This window comes from Clarias gariepinus, chromosome 10, assembly GCF_024256425.1.
Source record: "Clarias gariepinus isolate MV-2021 ecotype Netherlands chromosome 10, CGAR_prim_01v2, whole genome shotgun sequence".
Lineage (NCBI taxonomy): Eukaryota > Metazoa > Chordata > Actinopteri > Siluriformes > Clariidae > Clarias > Clarias gariepinus.
In genome coordinates, this window is record NC_071109.1 from 26,655,237 (window position 1) to 26,682,965 (window position 27,729).

General features: G+C 38.2%; 1 protein-coding gene across 6 annotated transcripts in view; it reads left to right on the top strand.

The window, feature by feature from the left end:
• Positions 1 to 27,729, top strand: part of magi2b (membrane associated guanylate kinase, WW and PDZ domain containing 2b) — a 161,432-nt gene that overhangs the window by 65,034 nt on the left and 68,669 nt on the right. For 5 of the 6 annotated variants that reach the window (XR_008361209.1, XM_053505583.1, XM_053505584.1 and 2 more), the window contains 4 exons: positions 3,498 to 3,617; positions 12,802 to 13,017; positions 17,833 to 18,052; positions 19,415 to 19,494. Coding sequence is in view for 5 of the 6 variants with exons in the window: in XM_053505583.1 (XP_053361558.1) it covers positions 3,498 to 3,617; positions 12,802 to 13,017; positions 17,833 to 18,052; positions 19,415 to 19,494 (636 nt within the window). In the remaining variant the exon portion in view is untranslated. The remainder of the gene's footprint in view (positions 1 to 3,497; positions 3,618 to 12,801; positions 13,018 to 17,832; positions 18,053 to 19,414; positions 19,495 to 27,729) is intronic. The other variant, XM_053505586.1, reaches the window with a different exon arrangement.

Sequence of the window (27,729 nt, forward strand, 5' to 3'; positions counted from 1 at the left end):
TCTAAAGAAATGAGAGGTGGATCGTGACTTATCCACAGTGCTGTATAAGAAAAACTATCAATCACTTCTTTCATGCACCTTCAGAAGTGGATAATTGCTATGGAGGTGGTTTGCAAATTCTTTTCAAAACTTCAAAAGGATACACATAGCTTCAGTAATAAAATATTATCAAAACATTTGGGAGATTTAAAGATTTAATATTAATAAAAATAATAAAAAAATTATTTATAAGGCACTTTATATTTGAAGCAAATCTTAAAGTGCTACAAATGATTTTTTAGGCAAAAAGATTTCTAGGCTATACGATCACATGCAATGTTCCTCCATTGTTCTAAATATATCATGAATGTTATAATGTATGTGTAATGGTCTTCACATTAAAATTACAAATCACAGTTAGGAAAACTGCTATTTCCTCCTATAGTCCAATTAGCATTCCCAAATTGCCTGTAGAGTGTGTGGTCCTTGCAGTGGATTGGCACTCTGTCCAGGGTGTATTTGATAGACAGTGAATGTGATAAACGTTTTATAATCCATTCAACCGAGTAAATATTAGCCTTCTAAACACTTGGATCTGATCATTTGTCTTTTGTTCTAATAAATATACTGTATTCTTTAAAAAAAAAAAAAAAATTAAAATAGGGCGTCTTGATGAGTTTCAGAGAAAGTAATTTTGCTTTACTTCTTGATTAGTGAGTTCTGAGAAAACTCGATCTCACATGTTTTAGTTTTATCTGCTGAGTCTCTGGCTGAGAAAGGGCCACTGATTGGCTCATGATTGACAAGTAGTAAAGCATCCAACCAATCATTGCTGAGACTGAATTCTTTTAACCATAACGCAGAAGGCGGATTTATCAGTAAAGATTGTAAGCCCAACTTAACCTCAAAGTTGGGGGAAAAAAAATATTCTTTTGTTTTTTTCCAGCAGTTAAACTCTGCACAGTCAGCAGAACCACTTTGCACATGTTAAAATATATATTCTGATTAAATGTTATTGAACAAATAATAATAAAATAAAAACTCTTCTGATGAGAACCAAACATTCCTAAAACCAGTCGGACTTTTAAAATGTCCTCAGACTGTCAGCCGAATGATCATAAGGAAACATAAACCAGGCTTACACATTGTGCATGTGTTAAATTCATTTTAGCGTTTGTTTGCATAACTTCAAATGTTCTCCTTCAAGTAAATCTCTCTTTAAGATTTCAATTTCCCCCTAAAGAAAAGATACTTTTGAAAGCGATCCTTTGTTGGAGATTTCTCCGCTGTGCGTCTTGTACTCGCGATTCGAATCTTATTTCTGGTCCGTGATTCAATCTTTCTCCACGGTCAGGAGCTGCAGGGTTTCGTGTAATCACGTTGCCCTGATTACAGGATGCCTGTTGTTATTGATTATGATCATTAAGCTTCTCTGAAGACCTGTAATAGCATATCTGTTCTCACGCTGTGAGCTCAGATAAAATTCCATCTTTAATGTAGTCCCGCTACTCATGCCTACCAAAGCACCAAGGGACAACGTTTATCTCAAACGTCTTAATTTCTTTTTCTTTTTCTTTTTTTTTTTTTTGGTTGACTCATAACTGATGTGTTTAGCTAAAATCCTGTAGGAAGTTTTGCGGAGTGTCAGATTTGTCACTGCCTGGTCTCTGTTGGAGATCGACTCTGCAGGGGGCCACTGTAAAGCTCCGAGACCTGCTGCTAGACCAAATTTGGCCTGACTGCAAAGTTCTGTCTCCAGCTGGGCAGTGCACTCTTCTGTGCTCTGTTTGGAAACCCATTTAAAGTCTTACTCTACCTCTAAAACCTAACAGCGTTTCAAGGGCTCGGCGAAGTGTGAAGGGATTGAGGAGAGTTTTAAGGATGAAATTATATCAGCGCTGCTACTGTACTGTAGATATGTAGCTCAGTCTTCTTATTTCTCATCTCACCGCTTCTCAGATTACGGTCAGAACTTAAGCCTATGCGTCTAAGACTCTATGCACAGCGCTACCAAGGCATTATGTAAAGGATAAAACACTGTTATAGGAATATAGGTATGCTGTTATGGAAAAATAATCAATGAAAGTGTTTGTGTGAGATGAGTCAACACAAAACAAAGTTGCCGGTAATTCTAAGAAGTTGAGGAAACACCTGAGGTGTGTTATCCAACCTACAGTAGATTATAACAATTTGGCAATTATTTTAACAAAATATATTAATTTATGATTATTTTCATTATTTCTAGTTACATTGAAAATGGTAGAAAGGTCACGAATCATTTTACAAAGGTGAGTCAAAAATGATCCGCATTCTGGTTATATTAAATCTTCTGTTGGTCTTATCGGGACTTTCCGTTTAAAACTATCGTGCGAACAAAAATAGATGCACCACTTGTGATTTGCAAGAAAGAAGAGCAGCGTGCAATGATTCATGATTTATTTTATTTTTTTTAAGTCTGAGGGTGTACCTGATGCCGAAACAACTCACGCGTAAACGGGAGCGTTTGGATATCTGCAAACCGATATGAAGGTGAAAAAGTTTCTTAAAGTGAATCATAACTGTTGATGAGACATGGATTTATCACTATAAATCTGCAAACGGGAGGGTACGGAACGGAAACATCTGACCAGGAAAAAGTTCAAAAGTCAACCATCAACTGGAAAATTCATCAATGCTTAAAGTTTTCTAGGATACTTAAAGGCCAGTATTGGAGCATTATCAGGAAAAAGGTTTAACAATCAACAGTGCTCATTACAGTGAGATACTTTGCTCGTCCGCACACTTTTGCCCACACTGTCGACACAATTTTGAGGTGTTTAATCGTCCTGTAGTCCTGATCTTGCTTCATCAGACTTTCACCTGTTTGGTCCCCTGAAAGCAGTCCCACAAGGACGAAGATTCACTTCTGAATGCATTTGTGACTCGCAGCTCAGCCTAAAACCTTTTTTTTTTCTTAATGAGAGAATATGAAATCTTGTTGAAAAGCAAGGGGATTAGGTTAAAAAGAAGAAATTGATTAAAATAAATTCCACATTCAATGTGCGGATAATTTTTGACTCACTTTTATAGTTCCTGCTGTTAGGTCCTGCATTTTAGCTTATATTGCAGCTTGTCTTAATGCGCAGTCCTCCTTCCTGAAGTGTCTTTGCCATGGTGGCTAAGACGAATTTCTTGAAAGAAATATAACCCTTCAAAGAAAGAAGTTTAACCCTACAAAATAACAGGTTATTCATCCGTCTTATTATTATTTTATCATAGATTACGTAAAATTGTCCTTCATATACCTGAGAACGAGCTGTTGCCATAGGAACGATAATGCATCAGAAAGAGCGCATGAATATAAACCTGTTATTTGAGATCTAGCCATAATGTCAGAGCTGCTGCTATAGAAAAGGAATCTTAACCTTCTGACTTAATAATGCTGTACTCTAAGACATACTGTATGTATTAGACACTGTGGTAGTTTGCATGAATTCTGAAATGCAAGTTTTTTTTTTTTTTATTATAATTATCACCAGGCACCACCAGACAACCGAAAGAGGGAGAGGTCCCAGGCGTGGACTACAACTTTGTGAGTGTGGACCGGTTTATGGAATTAGAGAAAAGTGGGGCTTTACTAGAGAGTGGAACATATGAAGGTGAGTAAATTCACACTTTTTTCATTCTTTGTTTCATTCCGTATGCCGGGGTACTGTATAATCACTATCATTTAAAAGTGGTACCATTTAAACAATACCTGGGGATTTTGAAACTATGAAATAACACATATGGAATTAGTTAATTATGTAACAACAACAACAATAACAACAACAGTGAATTATTATTATATAATGAATCATATTGCTGATTTTAGATATTTTATCTAGTCTTACAGTAGCTCTCAATAGCTTGATAGTGTTTACTTTAGTTGTTTTGATTGAGCAATAATAGCTTGTTGTCGGTGTAATGGTTAGCACTGTCACCTTGCACCTCCAGGGTCTGGGTTCGATTCTCGTCTCTGTGTGCATGGAGTTTGCATGTTCTCCCTGTGCTTAGTGAGTTCCTCTGGGTACTCCGGTTTCCTCCCACAGTCCAAAGATATGCAGGTTAGGCTAATTGGCGTTCCCAAATTGCCTGTAGTGTATGAGTGTGTGTGTATGTATGTTTGCTCTGTGATGGATTGCCCCCTCTCATGCCCTAAGCCTCCAGGCCCCCCTTGACCCTGAATACAGAATAAAGCGATATAGACGATAAGTGAGTAAGTAAGCTTGTTGTCATAGATTTCATTATAGTATTTGGTATGAGTATACTTGGTAGCTTGTGTTACATCTTGATCTATTAATGTGTGTTTGCGCTTGATATTTTAGCAAGTCTTAACTTTTAGTATGGTTCAGTATCTGTTAATTATTTCAAATGTAATAACTATGGGCTTACTATATAGTATTCAATATTCTTTATGGTAATATGCTGAACAAATAGTTTTTAGTACTTCAGTACTTTAATTTTTATGCACACAGTTCACTCATTCCCTATGTGCTTATCCTGTACTTACCCAGGGGGAATCAGTGCCCTAGGTGGGGTTCACCCTGGACAAGGTGCCAATCCATCTTGGGGCACACAAGCACATCCACACTCACACACTCACACACACTACGGACAAATTGAAAACGGCAATTAGCTTTCCCAAAAACAAAGTTGCTCTCAACCTAATTACATTCAAGGTATACCGGAATTTGGGTTTAGGAAATTGAATTCAACATTTTGATTTTGCTTATGGTGCAGGTTAAACTTCAGGCATATATCTAAGATATACAGCAGAAGGTTAATTTAATTTTGTCCAAAACAGTAGATTTAAGATTAGTCCAGAATTTGACACACGCGCAGTGCGCTGTTAAAAAGTTCTGCTGTCAAAAGTTCTGGAACAAAACTGTTCATAACTTCACTTCTACTCATTATTTGGATTTTATTTATGGTGCAGATTTAACGTCGAGCTAATGCCTAAGGAATACCAAAGTGTATTTAAATTCTGTCCAGTCGGTTTTGTGTGATGCTGTGACAAAATCTGGCTGGACAGACAGACAGACAGACAGACTGTTTTTTTTCTAAGTCTGGTTTCGGGTCCTTCAATGAATGAAACATAAAGAAATTGTTAAAAGAGCGCGTTCTGACCAGTGTACAGACAAAACCTTTTTTTATTTATATAAAAAGTCCTGGTTTGACTTGATTGCTCCTCGTATACGACAACGACATGGTTGCCCCTGGATTACTGTCTACTGTGATACTCTGTAAATGGGCGTTGTTGCCCTGTTTATCAAAATGGCCCATTTTCACATCAATGTTAAAGCAGTGGTAGTAGGATGTAGTGCAGCTTAATTTGGTCTCATTGTTGTCACTATTGGGGCGTTTATTTCAGCCATTTAGACAGCTCATGTTGGGGGCGGGGGTGTGTGTGTGTGGTTTTGTAACGTCTGTGTGCAGCAATTTCAATCATTTGCTATTTTGTTCACATGCATCACATAGTAAATGTTTGTTTTCTTTTGTTTCTGCCCCTCTCGCCATGTGTGTAAATGTGCCGCGGTGCACACTGGATTCACAGCCGTGTGACAGAACCTTTGTTCTGGACTATATTTGGCTGGTAGTGTTTCCACCTCGCTGCACATTTTCAAAGCCGTAGTTAGAGGTGGTGCTGCTTCTGCTCTGGATGGTTCTGTCCTTCTTAACCGCAAAACCACAGAATTTCAGAGCTTTTTATCTGGTTGTTTCGGGATTTTAATTCCAGTCAAATTAAAACTGCTTCATTTCAAATTAATGACATATTAACAATAACATTTTAGTGTGTAGAATTTTGCAATGTTTTTCTTGAGTGAGCCCCTTGAATATAAATTGGTGGATAATCTTAGCATTGAGACACTTTATTCTGGGGTTTAGGCGTTTGGGCAGATGTCAGGTGATTACCTGCTTGCTAACATTACTCCATTATGCCTATGATGTAAACAGTTCAACATTATTTTGCTAGACAATTAAAGGTACTGTGGTAGTTATAGAAAAAGACAATAAGATACAGTAAATAAACTGGTGTCATTTATAGGCTGCACCAAATATCATAACATGTACAAATCAAACATTAACATAAAATTGTCAATAAAAGCAAAATCTATCATGAAAAAAATCATAAAAATCTATCATAATAAAAAAAATAGCTAAATATCGAGCAATTCCAATGCAGTGAACTGTACTGTACATGTATGCAAATGCTTTTTATATAACAACCTCTGCAGCAACCTCATTTTCCCTCTCGTCTGTTCCAACCACTCAGCATTCGCCAGCCCGATCATCTGTCATCATCTGCATCCGTTTCTCACTGGTTCAGGCCTCATGTTAGATGGGTTTTATCGTTAAATAATAACAAGTAAAAATATTCCCTAAAACTGGTCAGGTGAAGGGACCAGACTAAAAATGATAGACAAAAACTTGCCATAATAAGAGCCAAAAAGGTTCCTTAGGGATCCTGGAGAACTGTTCCTCAAGAACGGAATTAAAAATACAAGAAGGTTTGGATCTATGGAAGCAAAATATAAAGAAATGAGCGAGACTCAATACTTTTACAAAGTACTGTACATTATTTGGATTGATCAATGTGTTCTAAACAAATACAGAATCAGAAATGAAATGCCATAAAAAGTAGCCCATATTGACTATCAGAGTCTACAAAGTCTATTCTGATAATGAACCTTTTCTAAATGTGTGTTGTTTAATAAAGTACATTAGTTGGTGTTTATCATTGCTCACTGTAATTGACAACAATTTTACTAACTTTGAAAAAAAAAAGCTGAATTAATTATTTTAGCGTTTTCTGCATTTACATTATGGCATTTGGGTGACGCCCGTATCCAGAGCAACATTCATTTTATCTCATTATATCTCAGCAGTTAAGGGGTTATGGGCCTTGGTCAAGGAGCCAACAGTGGCAACTTGGTGGTGCCAGGGTTTTGAACCTGCAACCTTTTAGTTTAACAATCCAACGCCTTAACCCCAGAGCTGCCCCTGACCCCTTTTATTTTCTTTTAACAGGTTTTCCAGTGTTCCCAGTGCCATAGTGTCACATTGAATTAAAAATCAGATTTAGAAGATTTTGAATATGAATGCAAATACACATTAAAAAAACTGACTTTTTTCTCATTTTATACATTCACACAGCTCTCTTTATATAAACTATATCTGAGAGAGAATTTTTTTTCTTTAGTCTCATATGATATCATTCCAGATGTGAAAAGGGAGGGGGATGATTTACATAGCACATAGCTCAAATTCTTTAGTTTCAGGGATGTATACGCACACATATTCCTGTTTCCTGCTTTTTGACTGGCAAAAATACACTTTTATTTTAAAGCTACGGACAGCATATAATCCACAATATACTGTAAGTGGTACTTTATTTAAGCTAAAACATTTACAAACAATGTTGGAAATTTCTTATTTAGACTTAAAGTGTGTAATACGGCACCTGTAAAGGCTCCTATTTATGTTATTCGGAGAAGTCATAACCCAATAAATCAGGCCTCATTATTAGTGAATATATTCTGACACAGTTATAGAGTCCGTAACCTCAGGTACACTCCTTACACACAAACACACACACACACACACACACACACACACACACACACACACACAGTGGAAGAATTTCGCAGCCTAGGCCTGAGGGAGCTGGCTGTCAGGTGTGTGTGCTAGTTTTTCGGTGATCTTTTTTTTTAGGGTCTATACATACTGTTCTTCTTTTATACTGCATCATGGTGCAATGTGAGCGTAGCACAGTGTGAGAGCAGTGAGTGGGAGATGGAGTCTGACTAGGCTCACAGCCATGCCTGTTTGTCAACAGCATGTCTTTCATTTTCATTTCATGTGTTTCATGTCTTGCTTACAACACTGTACAGAAAATCAGGTAAAAAGGAGACATGTACGAGTTCCAGGTCCATCGTGTGCCGGAGTTAAAATTTGGAGTATTTGTGAAGGATTCTAAAATGAATAAGAATTAAAATATAACAGTGCAGTTACAGGAAAACGATGAAAAACAGTACTTCTCTTAAAATCTTAATATACAATAGTATATTAAGATTAAAAAAAAAATCTCTTATATACAATAGATGGATGAATACATAGATAGTAGGGATGGAAATCATCAGGAACCTTCCGATACAAAATTATCACGATAGACATGCCAATTTAAATGTTAGTGCCATTCTGTAAGCATTTTATTAAATCTCAATTCGATGTTACAAACTTAAAATATTTGCTCCTATTACACAGGATGGAGCAGGGGTGGCTCAGTGGTTAAGGTGTTGGACTGCTGACCGAAAGGTCCTCGGTTCTTGCCAAGACATCTCCAGGTTGCCGCTGTTGGATCCTTGAGCAAGGTCCCTCATCCCCAAATGCTCAAATACAATCAGGCATTGAGTTGGCAATCTGATCCTATAAATAACTGCTATAGAAATGGCGTCTATACTGTATATCTGTCGCCCAATGTGTCAGACGGCACGTAGATGGACCACCACACAGGATGCAGTGCTGTGTAAATAGTTTAGACGGCACCACCTGCAGAATTATAGAGAATTTCCAATAGTTTACCATTTCAAATGCAACATGTATAAATCTAAATTTTATTTAAAAAAAAAAAGATTTTGGAGTACATGAATTTGCCACACAAAAAAGTTGTGGGAAATCACTGAATCTACTGTATAATAGATAGATAGGTCCCAAATGGAAATTGTAAAAATTATCTCATTAAACAACAAGTGACCCTGGCAGGACTCAACCCCTCAACTTTTGAACAGATCCACCACTGAGTCTAGAAGCCCTGTGCACTATCCATTACCAGTAGCTTATTTTATTGTTGTTTACCGATGATTAAAATGTTTTTTTTTTTTTGTTTTGTTTTGGGATTTTCCCCTGATTTTCTCCCACCTATCGTTGCTGTGTTCCCCATCAAAGGGAGTTCCCCCTCAGTCAGGGAGGGCCGAATCGCAAACCACACTACCCATGTTTTTTTTTTCCGAACCACGTGACGCCTGCCAGCAGCACCTTTACAAACTGCTCGCTCACCACTGTAGAGGCCTGTGAGAGGTTACATCATCCCCTGGGAATCAAACTAGCGAGCTCCGGATGATGGGGCGAGCACTTCGTTACTGCACCACTCGGATCTACACTGATTAAAATGTTTCATTTTATGTTTTATTTAATGTTGTGGAACGTACTCAAGAAAAAGTACAATCACTGACATTATAGCATATTGTAAATAGTGGTTTAACTTCGGAGACCTTTTTTATTCATGATCATTAAACATCACTTTACAGCGAGTTAGGGGTGGATACGAGTGCAGTTTAAATGTTTTAGGACAATGGAAGGAGTGAGGTGGAGTCTGTCCCAGGAGACTTAGGGCATGAGGGCACTCACACGCTCATTCACACACTATGGGAACACCAACAAGTCAAATCTGCATATCTTTTGACTGTGGGAGGAAACCAGAGAACCCGGAGAAAACCTGGATAAGTGCTAAGTACTAGGCCACAGTGGCACCTATTTTGACCCAATTAGAATTAATTTTCAATAGAAATAGGGAGGGTGGTGTAAAACTTTGATAATCTGTTCAACTAAGTACTAGCCATGTGAACACTTTGATCCAGTCTTTTCCCTCTTGTTGGAATAAATCTATTCTTCCTGCACGTGTGCCTGACATGGTGTCACAGTGATCAACGATTTTCCAGGAAGTAAAATTTCTCTCCTATTCCTTGCTCGAACTCTCTCCCACGTCTTTACTTTTTGGTCTCTGGGATGAGAATCACAAGGGAACACTCGATGTATCATGATACCTAGTTGGCGATACGATTTGTATCGTGACTCTATATGTATCACAATATCTGATGTTAAACATGTTTTCAGATTGTGTTAAAACTCTAAACAACTTCAGCAAATAATTAATTCGCTGCCTCTGCCTGCCAATGTGCGACTTTTTCAGAGCACATAGAGGAACTGCAATATTTTGCTTCCTCAAATACAAACATATTTTAATAATAAAAATATTTTTTATCGATTTTAAAGTCAGTATGGTGAGACATTAATTGCCACATGAAAGAATTGCGATATGTAACTGAAACGATTTTTCCTTCAGTTCCCCCACCTCTACTGATTAACACCACCATCCATAGGTTAGAATAAATTCCTGTAACCTTCAACACAGAAGGCAAGATTTATCAGGAAAAAATTGGAATCCTAATCTCAAATTTGGAGAAAAATGTTACTTCTCCTGTTTTATTTTTGGCACATTAAATGCTTCACAGCGGGCAGAACCACTTTGTACGTGTCAGAAAAGTTGCATTCTGATTAGCATGCAATCAGTTCTTCAATCAGAATGATTCATTTCATTCAGATTGATGAAACATGGTCCATGGGTGTAAATGTAGTTACTCAGCATATACTTTGCGCCACAACAAAGATAACACACTAAGCAGACCACCAATGACCTAACAGGGGAGGAGGAGCCAGGGCAGGAATAAATGACAAGACATGTACTGTAGCAAAGTAAACAAACGTTAACCAGCACAGAAGCATGTGCCGCAGCCCTGTGAGGCGCTCAGCACGAGGGGGGAAAACCGTGACACTGGTAAATGAATGTAATCTTGTGATGTGAGTTACAGCCGGAGCTGCTGTCAGAGCTGCTGTTATAGAACATTAATCCACATGATGAATGTCGAAAAACTTATTTTATATATTAGAAATATAATTTATGATAAAAATGCTATAAATATATTCTTTTTTACATTTTGATAAATATATATATACAAAATCTATATGATATACTCAGTCATAGATTTTTTTTGTGATCAATTATGACTGTATGACATGTCATTAATCAAAAAACTACAAACTTGGTTTGTGCTAGACTCTTTCATCTAGCATACAGAACTGAGAGTTTTCTTCTTAGAAATGCTTTTTAAGTTTTGCTCAATATTTTACTTATGATTATTTCCAGTCTATTAATGATCTATCGGATCATTCATAAATATAGTACTGTGCAAAGATCTTGAGCCACGGCTCATTTCTTTCTATTTTGCTTCTAGTTTTAAAGTAGTCTTGAGAAATAGTTCTCCAAGCAGACTTTATTGGTTCTCTTGGACCAGTGTTAAACAGGGGCAGATGATGACAGATGATCAGGCTGAATTTATATAATGTTAAAGCCACAGTGGCCTGATATAGTTTGTTTGTATAGTTTATAGTTTGCTTGATGGGTTTCCTCCAGGTACTCAGGTTTCCTCCCACAGTGCAGATTACGCTAATTGCCGTTTACAAATTGCCTATAGTTTAATATGAAGAATTGGGCTCACTTAGCTCACTTTTAAATTAGCTAGACATTGTCACACATATGTAATTGGAAAATCAGAACAAAAGGCATGGCTTTAACTGGTATTTAGTTAAATCCATTTGCTGTCATATCTCTAGAAAGGTGTAGTGATCTCTGCTATTCACCACTACTCAAAATACAAAATGAATATACATTTATTGTTGTGTCTACCAGGGGTGTATTTGGTACAGTGAAGTGACATTAATTATTATTAATTGTCGAATTATTAGGAACTTGTAAAACTATAAACAAGTGCAAACTTGTGAAAAGGTTGTAATTTTTGTAAAAAAAAAAAAAAAAAAAAGCTGGTTGTAATTTATCACATAAGAAATGCATGTACCATCAGATCATTTTGGAACATTTTTGAGTTATGCATATTTTCAAATTCATGGTTCAATAAAGGACACTTTGATATTGCTCATTGCTAAGATATAGCCAGTGCGAGTTTGTGTATGAGGACAGCAGGATTTACACTAAAGATAATCTTAACGCCAGCAGTGTGGATTTATAGTTACTTTGTCGGACTTAAGAACAAATCAGACTTATGAACATACTCCTGGAAAGGAAATTGTTTGTAAGTCGGGGACTACCTGTACAAATTCCATAGTTCTGAAGTGATTAGGTTTTAAGTCCACAGGGACATGCTGCTTGTTTCTTTAATTTAAATTAACCGAATTTATGGAGAAAAATCTCCTAGCACATGTTAAAGATAGACTGCATTTACTTGGATCATAATATGCAGCTAACCGAATACCGTGTGTTGAACAAATTTTAATTTAAATATGCATCCTGTTATACCCCTAGTATATACTGTAACTGTTCCTCTATAAGAATATGTTTGAGTGTACGGGAATAATTCTGGGTCACAGTGTGTAATTGAACTTTTTTCTGCAGTTCTGGAGTCCACCATCAGCCCTTCTCTCTCCCCACAGACCTGCAAATTAATTCATAAACCTCTACCGAGGGCACACACACACACACACACACACACACACACATACTCAATTTTTACTCATTAAACCAGATTCCCCCCGATACACATGACTTCTTTTCAATCTTGAATAAAAGGTTTGGGCCCTTTGTAATAGAGGTCGCCTCAATAACAAACATCACACACACACACACACACACACACACACACACACACACACACACACTAAAAAGGAAAAAGAAAAACTGGGCAGAGGTACTAAAAACCTGATTAAGAAAGTCACATAAAAACATAATCAAGCCACATTCTAAGCAGTTTGCAAAGGGTAACATGCCTTTTTCTAGCAAAGTTTCTTTCACTTCAAGTTTCCAGATGGTTTTCATAATGAAATTTGTAAAAAATTTCATTTTTGCTGCCTTTCATGAGATCTTTGTGCTGCATGATTGGACAGTAAACCCTGAACGCTACTCAGGTTCTCAGATGAAGATTAGTAAAAGGGGTTCTCTTTTGGTTCTAGATAACTTCTATGGCACGCCCAAACCCCCGGCGGAGCCCACGCACATGCTGTTTAATGTGACTGACCAGCTGCTGCCAGGTGCCCGCCCCAGCGCTGAGGGGAAGAGGAAGAGGAACAAATCGGTCAGCAACATGGAGAAGGACAGTATCGAGCCTCCTGAGGAAGAGGAGGAGGAAAGTCCTGTCGTTAACAGCAACGGCATTGCTATCACACCAGGTTAGCAGAAACCTGCTCAAATTGGAACAGCCATGTTCGCTTGTTTTCTGATTGGAAAGTTCACAATATTTTAAGTTGTAAAACTTGTATTTACTTTTGATTCAACAGGACTGGCAGTAATCAGATCTGGGTGTGGCAAGTTAAATTTAACTCAGCTTTCCAAAAAATTATAGTTTAATCATGATTTATCAAGGGGGCAGTTCCTTTTTTACATACTGTAGGGCTAGGCAGGTTTGGACAGTTTTTTTTTTCCCTTAGTAAATGAAATCATTTAAAAACCGCATTTTGTATTTACATCATTTCTCTTTGTGTTATATTTAAATTAGTTTTCAATACTTTAAGTGTGTCAAATATGCCAAAAAATCATGAAGGGTGTGTTTCCTCTCTCTCTCTCCCCCTCTCTCTCTCTTTGAGGCAGGATTCAGCTCCTTAGAATCACCTCATGGCATGATTTAGCTCACTTCATGTGTAAGCGTTATTCTTTTTATGACATACGTACGAGTCTTGCTTGACACTAAAAGTTTTTAATAGGTGTTGGAATCCTGTCTCATACAAATCAGTAATAATCTTTTCCCTTCAGTCTTCTGTTCGCACTCCTGTCCAGTAGGTGGCAATGTTGCTGCAGCTGCCCATAAACTCAAAAGAAGAAGAAAGAATGGGCTTGACAAAAATCTTGTATGTTTTGCAAAAAATGTAGTCTATTTTAACCCCTCGAGACCTGAATGTCATTATATTTCTTTCAACTACATTGTCCATTTATCCTTGTACCAGCCTCATGAGGACAGTTGTTTCTTATCCTTTAGCCAAACACCCTTCTCTGTAAAGACATTGATTAAGCACCTAGTTATCGGATGCTAATAAACAAGAACAACGAAGTGAAATTATAATGTGTAGAGTCTGGGTCTCATGAGGTTTGAAAATGTATTAATTTTTGACAAATAATTTCTATATTGAAAAACCTTAAGTCATTTAAAAAGTATGAATCGATTCAGAAGTTAAACCTGATCCATCAATTCAATTAATTAAATCCAGCAACCAAATATCAATTAAATTGCTGACTTCTTTGGCAATTCAGTTATGAATCGCGATTCTTTTACGTACCATTTCCTCTTTTGCCACACTCATTCCAAAATCTATTTTTTATTAAAAATAGTGATTAGCCACGACCGATCAACAAGCTTTCGAGTGATGCAGCAGAAATGCGTTGTTATTGCATGACATTATCAAAAGTTGCGCTTGTTAAAAAGACTCCAGTCTGCGTTTTTCTCCAAACCCTGCAAGCAAATTGGTCTCGAAACACACTCATTACACACCAGTCTCAAAACACCACAAGTGCTATTAAGTCTTGAAACATGCACGTCAGAAGTGCACTGTGCTCACAGTTACTCAACACTCGCTCAAGACTTAAAAGGCAGTAAAACGCTGTCGTCTCTTTTTTTAAGCCTACAGGTGGGCTTGGTTATGTTACGCTGGTGCAAGGCGTGCCATTTGTGGCATCAGAATATTTGGCATCTGCTCGTGCCACGATGATGAGATTCATTATATAGAAGGTTTACATTTAAAACCGAGTTGATCTAATAGTGTTGCAAGGCAGTGAGAGATCACAGTCTTCACATAGCTCACTTTGTATTTATTTCATTTTATTTATTTATTTTTGGTGGATGTAATGTTTATGTCGATACTGTCTGACCCGCGACACTCTACTGAAATCTATAGTGTCCTCTCTAAGTCCCAGTCTGAATTAAGTGCCTTTAAGTTCAAAACTTGGAGTCTTTCTCTAAAGTGCTTTGAACACACACCGAGGTTTCTCATTACATCTAAAGGGCATGTTTTTGAAATTGAAATTGTGACTATTGATACAGCTAGCCACTTTCTTTCAGTAGTATGTGATGTCGCCTGTCCTTTATTCTTGCACAGGTTTCAGCACAGAGTTTCATATTGCCTTTCAGATTTTTAAACAGAAATTTATCTGTTTTGTACGAAGGATGTTCAAGTCAACCCGGGACTTATGATGAAATTTCTCCCGAATGACAGTGTAGCGCTGATTTACATTTACAGAATGCTGCAGTAGAACATGTGAATGGTATTGTTAGAGAAGGCCATACATCCAGGCGAGGTGGCTCAGAGCACAATACAGTTTTTATTGTGAACACTGAGGTAGTGGAACGCCTGATTTTTGGAAATCGACTAATAACTCTGCTGCCTACTTGAGAAAGACACACACCTGTCTCTGGGAATTGTGCACACAATTATGCACGGACACCACTTGCAAATTCTTGCCATACGTCCACTATACATCCCTGACCTTGTTCCAAGTCATTACTACATTTTGGTTCAGTAGAAAAGTTCCTGGAAGGCCAGCATTTCAGATGTGATCAGGCAGCCTGAGAAAATTTTCTACCTTGATGGTATTTAAGCACTAGTGAAACACTGGGAAAAGCGCATTAGTCTAGCAGAGGATTATATAGAGAAATAAATGTAGTTGTTGTCACTAACCAAAAGTCCCAGTTTGACTTGAACATCCCTCATGGAAATCTTGGAGAATTCCTCTTATATAGTGCATTTCATTTTAGAATCTGCAATAAAAGAGCACCTTTTAAACTGTCATCTTTCTTCTTTGAATGAACTTGACTTAAAGAGATTGATCAAAAGATTAATCTCCTGACTGAGCCTTTTTAATGTCGACCATTATTCACCTCCCTACTCCCTACCATTTAATTAAAGAGCTATAACACATGAAACTTATTAAGGGGATTTCCTACATTCAAAAATTTAATCCCGACCTTGTCTTGGTTAGGAAATTGCGTGACATTCTGGACAGCTGTCAATACCTGAACAATATCCAATAAAACGGCAAATTTCAACCCTGTGTACACTAAACTACTAAAAAGTATGATCTAACACATAGTACACAGTATGGTGAGGTTTTTTAAATTGGTGTGTGGGAACTTCATAGCTTCTTTATTCACAGGTTAAAGAAGTTTTCTTTCACACAATATTTTAAGCGATAATTTAAAATTGATTTTTTATTTTATTTTACAGATCCGATACCACGCATTAAACTGCTAGATAGTACACCCGAATAGATACAGGTAGCCCCTGACTTTTGTATACAGACAAATGTCTGTAGATACCAACGGACTGAGGTTCTACTTTCACAAAAGCACATAGCTCATGTGTATTGTACATTAAACAGTACGATACCAATATTTAAATTATATACAATATTTTCAGTGAGTGTTAAGTAAGTGAATGTTAAACATATCAAACGTCCGGTATAATGTATGTGTGTGCGTGTGGGGGTGCGGGAAAAAATTTGTCAGGGGTAGCTCAGTGGTTAAGGTGTTGCACTATGGTCTAGAAGGTCTCAGGTTTAAATCCTACCACCACCAAGTTGCCACTGTTGGGCCCTTGAGCAAAGCACTCCTTAAGTGCTCAGATGTATAATAAGATAAAATAAAAATAAATGCAAGTCGCTCCAGATAAGGGTGTCTGCCAAATGCTGAATAGTATCAGCACAATGATATAAAATGGCTGTCCTGTAAGGCTGTCCTGATAATGAATAATCCTAAATTCTCAACAAAATAGAGTTCACAGTCCAATGCAAAATCTGCTCAAAATGGAGAGTAAACAGAGTGGAAAACGGAGACAAAATGGCGTTCAGGACAACATTTCACTGTGAGATTAATTTCCTTAGGTGCAATTATGGTCTTTGCCCACATGATATCAGTGTGGAAAAAGGGGACAGATTTAGTCAAGTGGATGAGTATGCTTTATTTTTTATATTTGTGTCAAAGGCGTATAAGAATTATTTTGTCAGACTTAAGAACAATTCAAACTTATGAACATGTTCCTGGAATGGAGCTTGTTTGTAAGTCGGGGACTACCTGTACTACACTGCATTTGGTGGCATCTGATATGGAGTGCAGGACATAGGCATACAGTACAGTAGGTTGTGTAGTCACAGGTATAAAAAAAACTCAGCTATTAGGTGGAAAGAAATCATAGCGATCAATGGTGATGTGTGGTAGATACCTTGCATCAGTTGGTAGGTAAATTGTAATAGTTCTTAGACAGTTCGTGGCTGTTATTGGCAGTTTGTCAGGTTAAATTCTTAGGGGATTTGTAAGTACTTCTTGTTTCATTGTTAATGAAAAGTCAAGTCCTAGGTGTTTTAAAGCATGTGACATCACAAGTCGAGCAACCACGAACCAACTTGGAATGTCAACTTGGAACAATTTAGCTCTGTTCCCTAAATCAGCTGTGGTGGAATTGGCAAAAAAATAAAATCTTAGAACTGTGAAAGCCTGTGGTGCAGTTGTTCATACATACATCTATATTTGATAGAATGTACTGAGGCAGAATAAATTAATTGTTTTGACATCTGTTATTTAAAAAAATACGGCAGCATCAATAGAAATAATAATTTAAGACCATCTCTATATACTCCATAGGGGTCCTGAGCAACTCCCATCAGCAAGTGTGTATTAAACATGCTATGACTTTGTACTGTTCTTTACTTAAATCTATTCTATAAATCTCTAAGTCTTTTCATTACCCCTTTGGTCATGGTTGAAACGGTTAAGGCTCTGGGTTACTGATCGGAAGGTCTGGGTTCAAGCCCCAAGTTGGCACTGTTGATCCCCTAAGCAAGGCCCTTAACTCTGTATGCTTCAGCTTTGTCCTGGTTGACCCTGCACTCTGACCACAGCTTTCTAACTGGTATATGTGAAAAAATTATTTCATTGTGTTGTAAATAATATGTGACAAATAATTGAACCTAAAAAACCTTAGCTCTACTTTTCTGCTTTACAGAATCAAGTGAGCACGAAGACAAGAGCACGGATGCGTCAGGTGACGTGCCCCCTCAGTTATGCCCTGCTGAGACGCCCACCCTGACAGGCACAGACGCCCCTGAGGAGGAGCAAGACGCCCCCAAATCCCCGGCCGACTCGCAGAACAATGACGAGCTTGGGCCGTTACCCGACAACTGGGAGATGGCCTACACCGAGAAAGGAGAAGTCTACTTCATCGAGTGAGTGAAGAACACTTTTTAAAGTATGCTTCAAACTAAGACACCGAGCATATGGAGACACGCGCTGTTGGACAACAGAGAGCGTCTGCACGGTGCTGTGAATTATGTGGAAAAATTAGTGTAGCCTCTTTTCACATGGTGACATGGATACATTAATTATTCATGTGTTAAAGGAAGAATCTTAAACATTCAGCGTTATTATTTAGTTGATTAAATTCATTTTTTTGGACAACAGATCACACAGAGATGTTTTGATATTCGATGTCTTTAAATGTTTTTAAGTGGTATCAGAGAGAGGATAGATTAAAGATAGCAGAGTAAGTGAATAGGGGAAAAACAGAGAGAAAGACGGAGAGAGAGAGAGAGATAGATGTTTTCCTTCTTCTCCTCCTCTATTCCACTTTTAATAGGAGGCAAGAGACTCATTAAAATTATTGATAGCTATTCTGTTAACTGGAACTCTCACACCCTCGGCACCAATGGCCTTGTGGGATACTTATTAGCTTTCGGGCGAAAGCTTTATCACCCTGAGTAGCTCTTTGTAAGACTTGTGCTGATGGAGTCACATACAGCATCCTTATTGGTGGCCAATAGTATTAAGACAATGCATGCCGGTATTATAGTTCCTGTGCACAAAACATTTAATGTCACTAATTACTTTAAGTCTATCTGGCTGAAGAATTGTGCGAATTAACTGAAAATGACAAAAAAATGTTGTGACAATGGTATTCAGTTTTTGAGGTCATGACCCGGGTCAGCTACAGACCCAAACTCAATAGAAAACTGTCGGACGATGGTAAAAAATATAGTAATAGTCAAGAAACCATCTTGTGTACATGACCTTCAGGAAGAGATCAAGTAGGCAGTTAAGCAAGTGACACCAAAGTACCGCAGACGGCTTTTTGACTCAACCAGATCAAGCTGGTTTAGAAGAAGTAAAGATGGTTAGCACTGGCGCCTTGCACCTCCATGGTCTGGGTTCGGTTCCCGTCTCTGTGTGCATGGAGTTTGCATGTTCTCCCCGTGCTTGGTGGGTTTCCTCCGTGTACTCCAGTTTTCTCCTACAGTCCAAAGACAGACAGATTGGGCTAATTGGCATTCCCAAATTGCCCGTAGTGTGTGAATGAGGGTGTGTATGTGTGTGTGCCCTGCAATGAATTGGCACCCTGATCAGGATGTACCCTGCCTCGTGCCCTAAGTCTCTTGAGATAGGCTCCAGGTCCCCGCGACCCTGAATACAGGACAGAGCGATATAAAAGATAGGTGATTAAAAGATTCAATTTCACTTCTGGCCTGTATGTTAGAGAAGGAGTAAGAGTAACTTCGTGTCGGTATAAATAGTTTTTTTCTGTTTCTTCATAGTCACAACACCAAAACAACATCATGGCTTGATCCTCGATTAGCCAAGAAGGCCAAACCACCAGAGGAATGCGAGGACGATGGTAAGTGTACTTCTGCAAGTTCTAGGGACGAGTAAGGTTGGCTTTTAGATTTTCTGTAGTCTGCGGCTGTTGCTGATACTTACATATGTTTTTTTTTGTTTGTTTTTTATCTTTGCGTGAATTTTTCTTCTTTCATTTAAGATAAAATATGTACCTGTATAGTAAATGTAGAATTTACCTGTTTATCGCTACATCACTACGTGTTTCTTAACATCTAAATGTGAGGCTTTTTTCCCATTGGACATCTTCAAGAAGTTTGCTGAAGTGACAGTGAACTAATTATCTGTTTACATGCACACTATGTATAGGTTGTTTGGCACGTGATGTCACGTCCGCTGTGTTTTGTGTCGCCAGCTGCTACTAGGGTTCAGGAAGTGATTTTCTACCTAGCGAGCATTATTACTTGCTCTCAAAATGGTTTTTGTGTTTACGATTGCTCAGATTGACTAAACAGATAACCTTTAAGGAGATTTTATCGTGCACTGCCGGAGGTTGCTCATATCTTATATGGCTATGTTTTTATGTAGATAATAGGTTGTTTAGTTTTTATATCTTCGATATTGTTTTTTTCTTGGCTTTGTTGGAGCCTGTACCCCACATTTCATCTGTTTGTGTACATCTTTTTTGTGTGCACATTCATTCATCTGTGTATAAAAGATTGAAAACGACAGCTTTAATCAACATCACTTACATTTAATGTGAGCTTAACAATTGCATACAAGACACGTGAATGTAAACATAATGTTAGTTTGATTGGCAGCTTAACCGGCCAATTACAGCACCGTATGAAGGGAAAAAGCTACAAAAGGTGGCTAAAAGTCTCATCACCGAACTTTGCTAGACGTCTTTTTGTAATTGCCTCCATTCACAAGACACATCACCACAAGTCCTTGAGAGCCCTTGTGAGATAAGGATCACATCCAAAATATTTGCTGGTCTTTTGCTTATATTATTCTCTGGAAATATCATCCAAACTAGTGTAATATGGACTGTTTTTCAGTTCCCGCCCTCCAGAAGGATATCACGCATCATCATAGTCACATGATTGCACTTAATCAAGCTATTATAGTTTAGCTAATTTGAACCATAAGAGAAACTGTGTTCTCAAGTTAGCAAACATTTGACATGTCCCTTGGTTCTATCAGTAACTAAAATCTCTTTATAATATAAGATTGTTAGTTGTTTTTTTCGTGAATCCTTCCTTATTTCTGTACTTAAGCTTTTATCAGAATGTTTATCTTTAACTTAAAGAAGTTGTGTTAACAACATTCTTCTCACCTTTTGATTACAGAGTAAGAATTAAGAATTAAAAACCACTTGATCCCCTGTTAATTACACTAACTGTCCGGTTCTGTTAGTTCATTCCGCTAAACATGGAAGGTTAAGTGATAGCGGAGCAAAATAACTGGTTAAATACACAAACAAATCATAACCTGTTGATAATGAATGGTGTTTGTGAAACTGTTGTATAAAAGCAATATCACAGTCGTGGTTGTGCTGAATATCAGCATGACAGCTATACTGATATTGAGCACAACAGCACGTTCTCGTGTGATATTGCTTAAATGTATAGTAGACGAGCTAGCAAGTGCATTGATACGGAACTAAGATAAACAATTATGTTTATTATATAACCTTTATCAGAAAGGGCCTGATGTTAGCTGCGAGGCTTGTTTCTGTCTCTTAACGTCTCATCATTTCGACTCAGCGCATGTTTTCTCCTACTGTTTGGTCGAGCTGCTGTTGAGACGTAAAATGTAAATCATTACATCTGCAGCGTTTGAGTTGAGAACACAAGCCGCGAAGTCTTGCCAGGCTGTCATTCTGTCATTTCGGTGTTCATCTGCTTGAGTGAGGATTTGCTGTAATTACAGCTGAGCCTCTCCTTTCTGTGTGATTGAGTGGTTATGTGTATTAATCACCAACCCAGTTAAAAGGATGCTTACTGATAATCAAGCTTTATTCTGTCTGATGGCTCCTGATGTCTCCTCAACAAACAGTTTCAGTTCATTCTGAAATGCTCCAGCTTTCTGTGACAAAGCTTTGTCTTGCTGCTGCTAACAGCGATGCTTTAAAATCCCTAACAACACACACACACACACACACACACAAAAGAAACCCATCTAAAGATGGACAGGTAGTTTCAGTGACTGAGACACCTGTAAATGAGAGACTGAATAGTCTTCTACCTTCACAAATGACAATCGAGTTAACTGTCTCGTGTCCCTTTAGAGACATTTTATAAAAGTGATCTGATTTTTCACGTCAGAAATGGCTGCAGTCTTCATGCCACAATATCAGGCTTTTAAATGAATCTAATGTGACAAGAACCAGACCGAGACGAGTGTGTGTGGACATGGGGTGTGGCGATTTGTTTACATTTTGAAATCTTTTAAGCCTTACGGCTCCAGGGTTTTACAGTTCGATCTTGACTTCAGGTTACTGTCTATGTGGAGTTTTACATGTGCGCTTTCTGTCTGTTTGGGGTGTAGATCTGTCTAAGGAGAAGTAAAGAAGTATATATTTGCTCACAGTGCACTGTGTGGTGGTCAGTTCATGTGTGAAAATGATTCCTCATGCTCCTGACAACAATCCTTCACATTCTGAGTTCTGGAATATGCGCGTGCCATCAGGAAACAAAAATGCCATAGATGTGATAATCTGGTTATTTAGTACATTCAGGTCGGCAGCTGACTTTGATTTATTGACACGTTAGTCTGAACCTAAACAACTGAAGCACACCCAGGTCATAACACTGCCTTCAGAGACTTGTACAGTGGCCGCTATGCATGATCGCTTCATGCGCTTATCTTCTTATCCTGACACACCCATCACTCTGGAATCAGATCAGCCTGAACTTATCAGACCACATTACCCTTTCCTATTGCTCCATAGTCCAAAATTTAGGCTCCCTAACATACTAAAGCCTTTTTATGGATTATTCTCGTTACAAGTAGGACTGGGACTCACCAGTCACCTCCCGATATGATATCACGATACCCAGATGCCAATTCGATTAAAATTGCAATTCCATAATTATCATAATGTTATAAACATCCCAATTCGATATTACATTTTCCCTATTTTTTTTTCTCTTAACAAAAGATAAATGATTGATTAAATGGAACCCGTTCCTTATAAAATTAGTTTTCTCGTTTAAAAACCAATAAACAAATAACAAAATAACTTCAGATACCTTAAGTCCCCAACATTTGAACGAGCTCCAGTTTATTTTCAAGTCCAACAAACATTGTCTAGGTACTAGGACTCTAACATAATTGGTTATACACAATATAAAACTAACATATTCTAAATTTTGTCCTTGTTCTTGAGGATTGTGCGAATGGTTGAACGATTCATGTTGAAAGACGAGCAATGTCTGCCAACTTTTCATCTGGCTCAATTCTTTCAATAATTTTTACTTTGCCTCCATCATTATTGCTTGGCGCTTCCGAGCAGTACCAGCTCTGTCGCCACTGCTTTTACACGCACATGACACTGTACACCAGAAATTTGATCTAACTTCCGTGATTGAACATGCGCAAATGTTTGTTCGTATCTTCGAAAGTTTGTAACTTGAATCGCCGTACGTAGAGGATTCACACTCAGACTTGTGTAACCATGTGAAATGAGTGGGTTTAAGACCAATTCGCTTACAGAATTTTGGAGAGTAAGGCAAGTCAGAGGCTTCTAACATCCGTGATTTATGATAACATAAAACCAAAAAAGACGATACGGAATTGTTTATATGTGAGGGTGATCAGCCGATCACGGGTCGTGGCCAATAAAACTGAAAAACAGCCAGTTCTGGTCACTGGCCTGTCGACCAGTTAATCTATGTGGAAATGCTTTTACTTTTACTATTGAACATGGCTGTGATTGCTACAGTCGATTTACAGTGCAGCTTTGGTTGTGTGCTCCTAGAGATACAGTACATCTGTGACATCAATTATTTTAGCAAATCTATAAATAAATGAACGCTCACTACTAGGGATGCACTGAATGTTCAGGCAAAGTACTGTACCTCGGTCAGTGTTTGGCCAAGTTAGTATGACGATACTGAATATTCGACTCACGCTGTTATTTTTCTCACCTGTGGAATACTTCACTATGTGAGGACACGACACTCCAATCAATAAGCCATGCATAATGCAGCAGAAAACCCATGTCTGGCATAGTAAAGCGTATCTCTAAGCCTAGCTTCTGTTTGCTGCTGGAGGGGAAAAAAAACATGCTGCTGACGATGTCAGAGTGATGGTTACTGAAGTACGGGTGCCTTGTTAAAAGGTTATTTTTAGTGAAGAAAACATTAAGTCAGTCAGAGCAAGTGACGTAAAGTGTGGAGTACGGCTAATGCAGTTACACAGTGTAGCCGAATGCTTAATGGTTTAACTTGCTGGTAGACAGACACCGATTTTATTCATCGATATAGGGATTTGGGAGTTGTTATTTTGGTGTGTTGTGGAGTTCATTTTTATTCCACTTCCTTACTGTTTGCCACTAATTGTGCTGCTGTGTCTGCATTTCCCGGCTTCTTCTTAGATTCCTAACTCGAGCTAAGTTTCCCAGAATAATAAGCATTAATGAGTAACTTTTTAAGGGCATCAGAAATACATGGTACTTTTTTCGCAATTAACTTAACTTACACAGAAACATGAAATATGTTTGTTAATTAAGGTCATATAAAAAGTTTCTAGGAAACACACACATACGCACAGTCAGATAAATAAGTATATGGACAGTGACCTAGTTCTAATGTTTTTGCCTCTGTATACCCTCCTGATATCCCTCTTATGCAGCCACCTCAGTTGTTACTGGTTTGTCTGTCTTTTTGCATTTAGTTTTGTTTTCATTAACTAAAAAACATCTACTGTAAGTGGATTGAGTTCAGATGACCTTAGAGAAGCTTGAGCGTGTAGTCTGACGTACGGTGCATCCGGGAAGTATTGACAGCGCTTCACTTTTTCCACATTTTGCTATGTTACAGCCTTATTTCAAAATAAATTATATTCATTATTTTCCTCAAAATTATACAAATAATACCCCATAATGATGAAATATTTTCAAATTTATTAAAATAAAAACATAACACATAAAAATGAACTCATGTGCATCCTGTTTCCACTGATCATCCTCGAGATGTTACTAGAACTTGATTAGAGTTCACCTGTGGTAAATCTAGTTGATTGGACATGATTTTGAAAGGCACACACCTGTCTATATAAGGTCCCACAGTTAACAGTGCAAGTCAGAGCACAAACCAAGCCATTAAGTCATAGGAACTGTTTGTAGACCCCCGAAACAGGATTGCATCGAGGCACAAATCTGGGGAAGAGGGGAAGGGTGCATATAAATCTCTGCAGCATGCAAGGTTCAGATGAGCACAGTGGCCTCCATCATCCGTAAATGGAAGACGTTTTTAACCACCAGGACTCTTCCTAGAGCAGGCCGTCTGGCCAAAGTGAGCAATCGGGGTAGAAGGGCCGTAGTCAGGGAGATGACCAGGAACCCGATGGTTAGTCTGAAAGAGCTCTAGTGTTTCTCTGTAGAGAGAGGAGAACCTTCCAGAAGAAGGCACCATCTTGTAGCATCAAACTCAAAAAGACTTGAGGCTATAATTTGTGCTAAAGGTATTTAAAAAAAAAAAAAAAAAAAAATAGCCTGAGAGTCCTTCAGGTGCCTTTTGGCAAACTCCAGATGCCTGTCATGTGCCAGTGGCCAGAAAGAAGCCATAGCAAAATGCTTTCATTGTTCGATCAAAATAGCTGTTTCATGTTACTGAGGTGCTTAACTGGATTTAAAAAAACAAAAAAAAACTTTAAGTCCTGCCTACATGGATTGGCTCGTATATTAGAGCTGTCCAATCATAATTTTCACAAGGCTATTTTACTATTTTACTAAATTAATTGCATGCTCTTAAAGCTGGAATGTTCCAGGTTGTGTCAAGTTTACTTGCAACAACACTTCCAAAAATGACTGGATCGGTCTCAATCTCAGCTGAATCTTCAGTTCATTGTTCGTAATGCACCACAGCTTTAGCGCTGTTCAAGTGTGGAAGGTGGGTCTCAAGTGTGGCAGCTACTCTTCATAAGATATCAGTAGCTTAACTGTTTACTGTTGTTTGAACCTCCTGCTCGCAGGTCGCAAACATCACGTGGCTCAACAAGTCAGATCCCCTATAAGCACTTCTTGTTGTTGTTGGGTGGTTCTCCCTTTTCACACGGATCTCATATCTCCCCTGTTAATAATTTCTGCTCTTGTCTGGTTGTGCAACATCGATGAGCCCCAATTACACTTTTATTTCTTTTAAACAGAATATTTCCGCATTGAACCAGCTGTGTTTGACAATGATAATCCTACCTCATGTTGTGAAAAGGCTTTTCTTTACCAAGAAAGATATATTTTGGTGCCGATGAGCCCCACTGGTTTTTCCTTCTTTTAAAGAACATACCAAAATGTGATTCCACCAGTAGCAGATGGGTCTGTTTTTTTTTCCCCCAGCCTGATGGCCTCTTTCGCTTCCATCAGCACCTCTTTGGACCATGAATAGCTACCAAATGCAAATTGAACACTTGCAATCAACTGCAGATCTTTAACCTTTAACATTAATCTCTCATGAAACAACTGCCGCCAAACTATTTCCAAGCACATAAATAACTTGAAGAATTAATGATGCATTTAGGCACTACACTGCTTTTAGAAAGCTGAAGAAACCTGACCTGGAAATATTATATGAGCTGACCGCTTCTGCATCTGCTGCTAGTTTGCAGTAACCTTTATTCACTTGTACTTTCATAATAGAGAATGCTTAATCTTGTAGTTTAGAAAATTTAAGGTCATGCAGTCTGTGAGTTTTTTGGAAACATTTGGATTCTGCGTTACACACACACAGGACAGACGAATGCATCTCGCTGCACGTCTAAAATATTTAACATGACGCTGGTAATGTCCTCGAGCAAATGATCCCAAAACACAAAACAAACAGGAGAGACAAATAGATCTGACCTTTTTATTTTTCCTCTCAAAAAAATGCATTTTTGGAGGTTGAACATGGGTTTGCTTTAACGTCTTATTGTTAATGCTCATTAGTTATGACTGAGTCCTAAACCTAAACTTACTGGGTTTGAAAGCTTCTGCCTAGTTGAAATGCAGTTTATCAGGGTCAGGGAAAAAAATCAATATCCCTTTCTACCAGTCTGTTAAGTGCTTCTGTGTGACTTGACTGCTAATACACTTCTCCCCATTAGAGCAGCAATCTATTTTTTGCCTCTCTCAGCAGCTGAAAGCCTTCTCCGGTGTGTTTGCGTGCAGCCCAGTGTGTTGTCTGGGTTTAAACATGCCTCCTTTGCTGTGTGCAGTGTATACTGTGCTAGCAGGCACAAGTTCACTATTGCAGCTGATTTTATGTCTTTCAGTCTCAGTAAAGAGTGTGTTGCGTCTGTTATGCCGCTCAGGAGTGGTGGGAAGGAAGAGTGACCACCGAGCATGATAGTCCTAGTCTTAGTGATAAAGGTGTGACTTCTGCACTTGTCAGTCATAATGAAGGGGATGTGGCCTCTCTATCCACCCACGCAAGTTACCGTTTCTGTAGAACCTGTGTCAGTGTGTACCTTGGGGGTCCAGGTGGCTCGTGGTGGCTCGAAACCTTACTAAGATTGTGTTTAAGAAGTATGACTCCTACTTGACATTCTGATGGATGCAAAAATACTGCTTTTTTGGCTCAACACAAAAATCTGATGTCACCACCTTTCTTTCTTTTTTTTATACACATAATACACATATTCTTTGTGTTAAGACTGTTTGCTTTCCCGTTGTGTAATATGAAGCAGGTAAACCAAATCTATCATGTTTCACGTTTAGTAAATCTTCGAAATCCTGACAGAAGATGTAATACAGTATGTGTAGAATGGGCATGCATGGTGACAATGATTGTCTTACTCACACTTGCACGCAGACAATCACACTCGTGTTTAGACTCATCCGTGCTCCCGACTATACATAAAACACTTGGTGAATGAAAGAGCCTGAAAAAGAGATGACTTCTGCAGTTGCCATGGCAACAAGCGATGGTGGACCAGTGATTTAAGGAGGTTTGTGCGAGATTGATATTTAAGGTGATCTCTTTGTTAGTTTAGCTGTGTGTGTGTGTGTGTGTGTGTGTATATGTTAATCTTAGAGACAAAAGTAAAGACTATAATTTTAGTCTCTTTGATCAGTAAATTAGTTGACAATAAA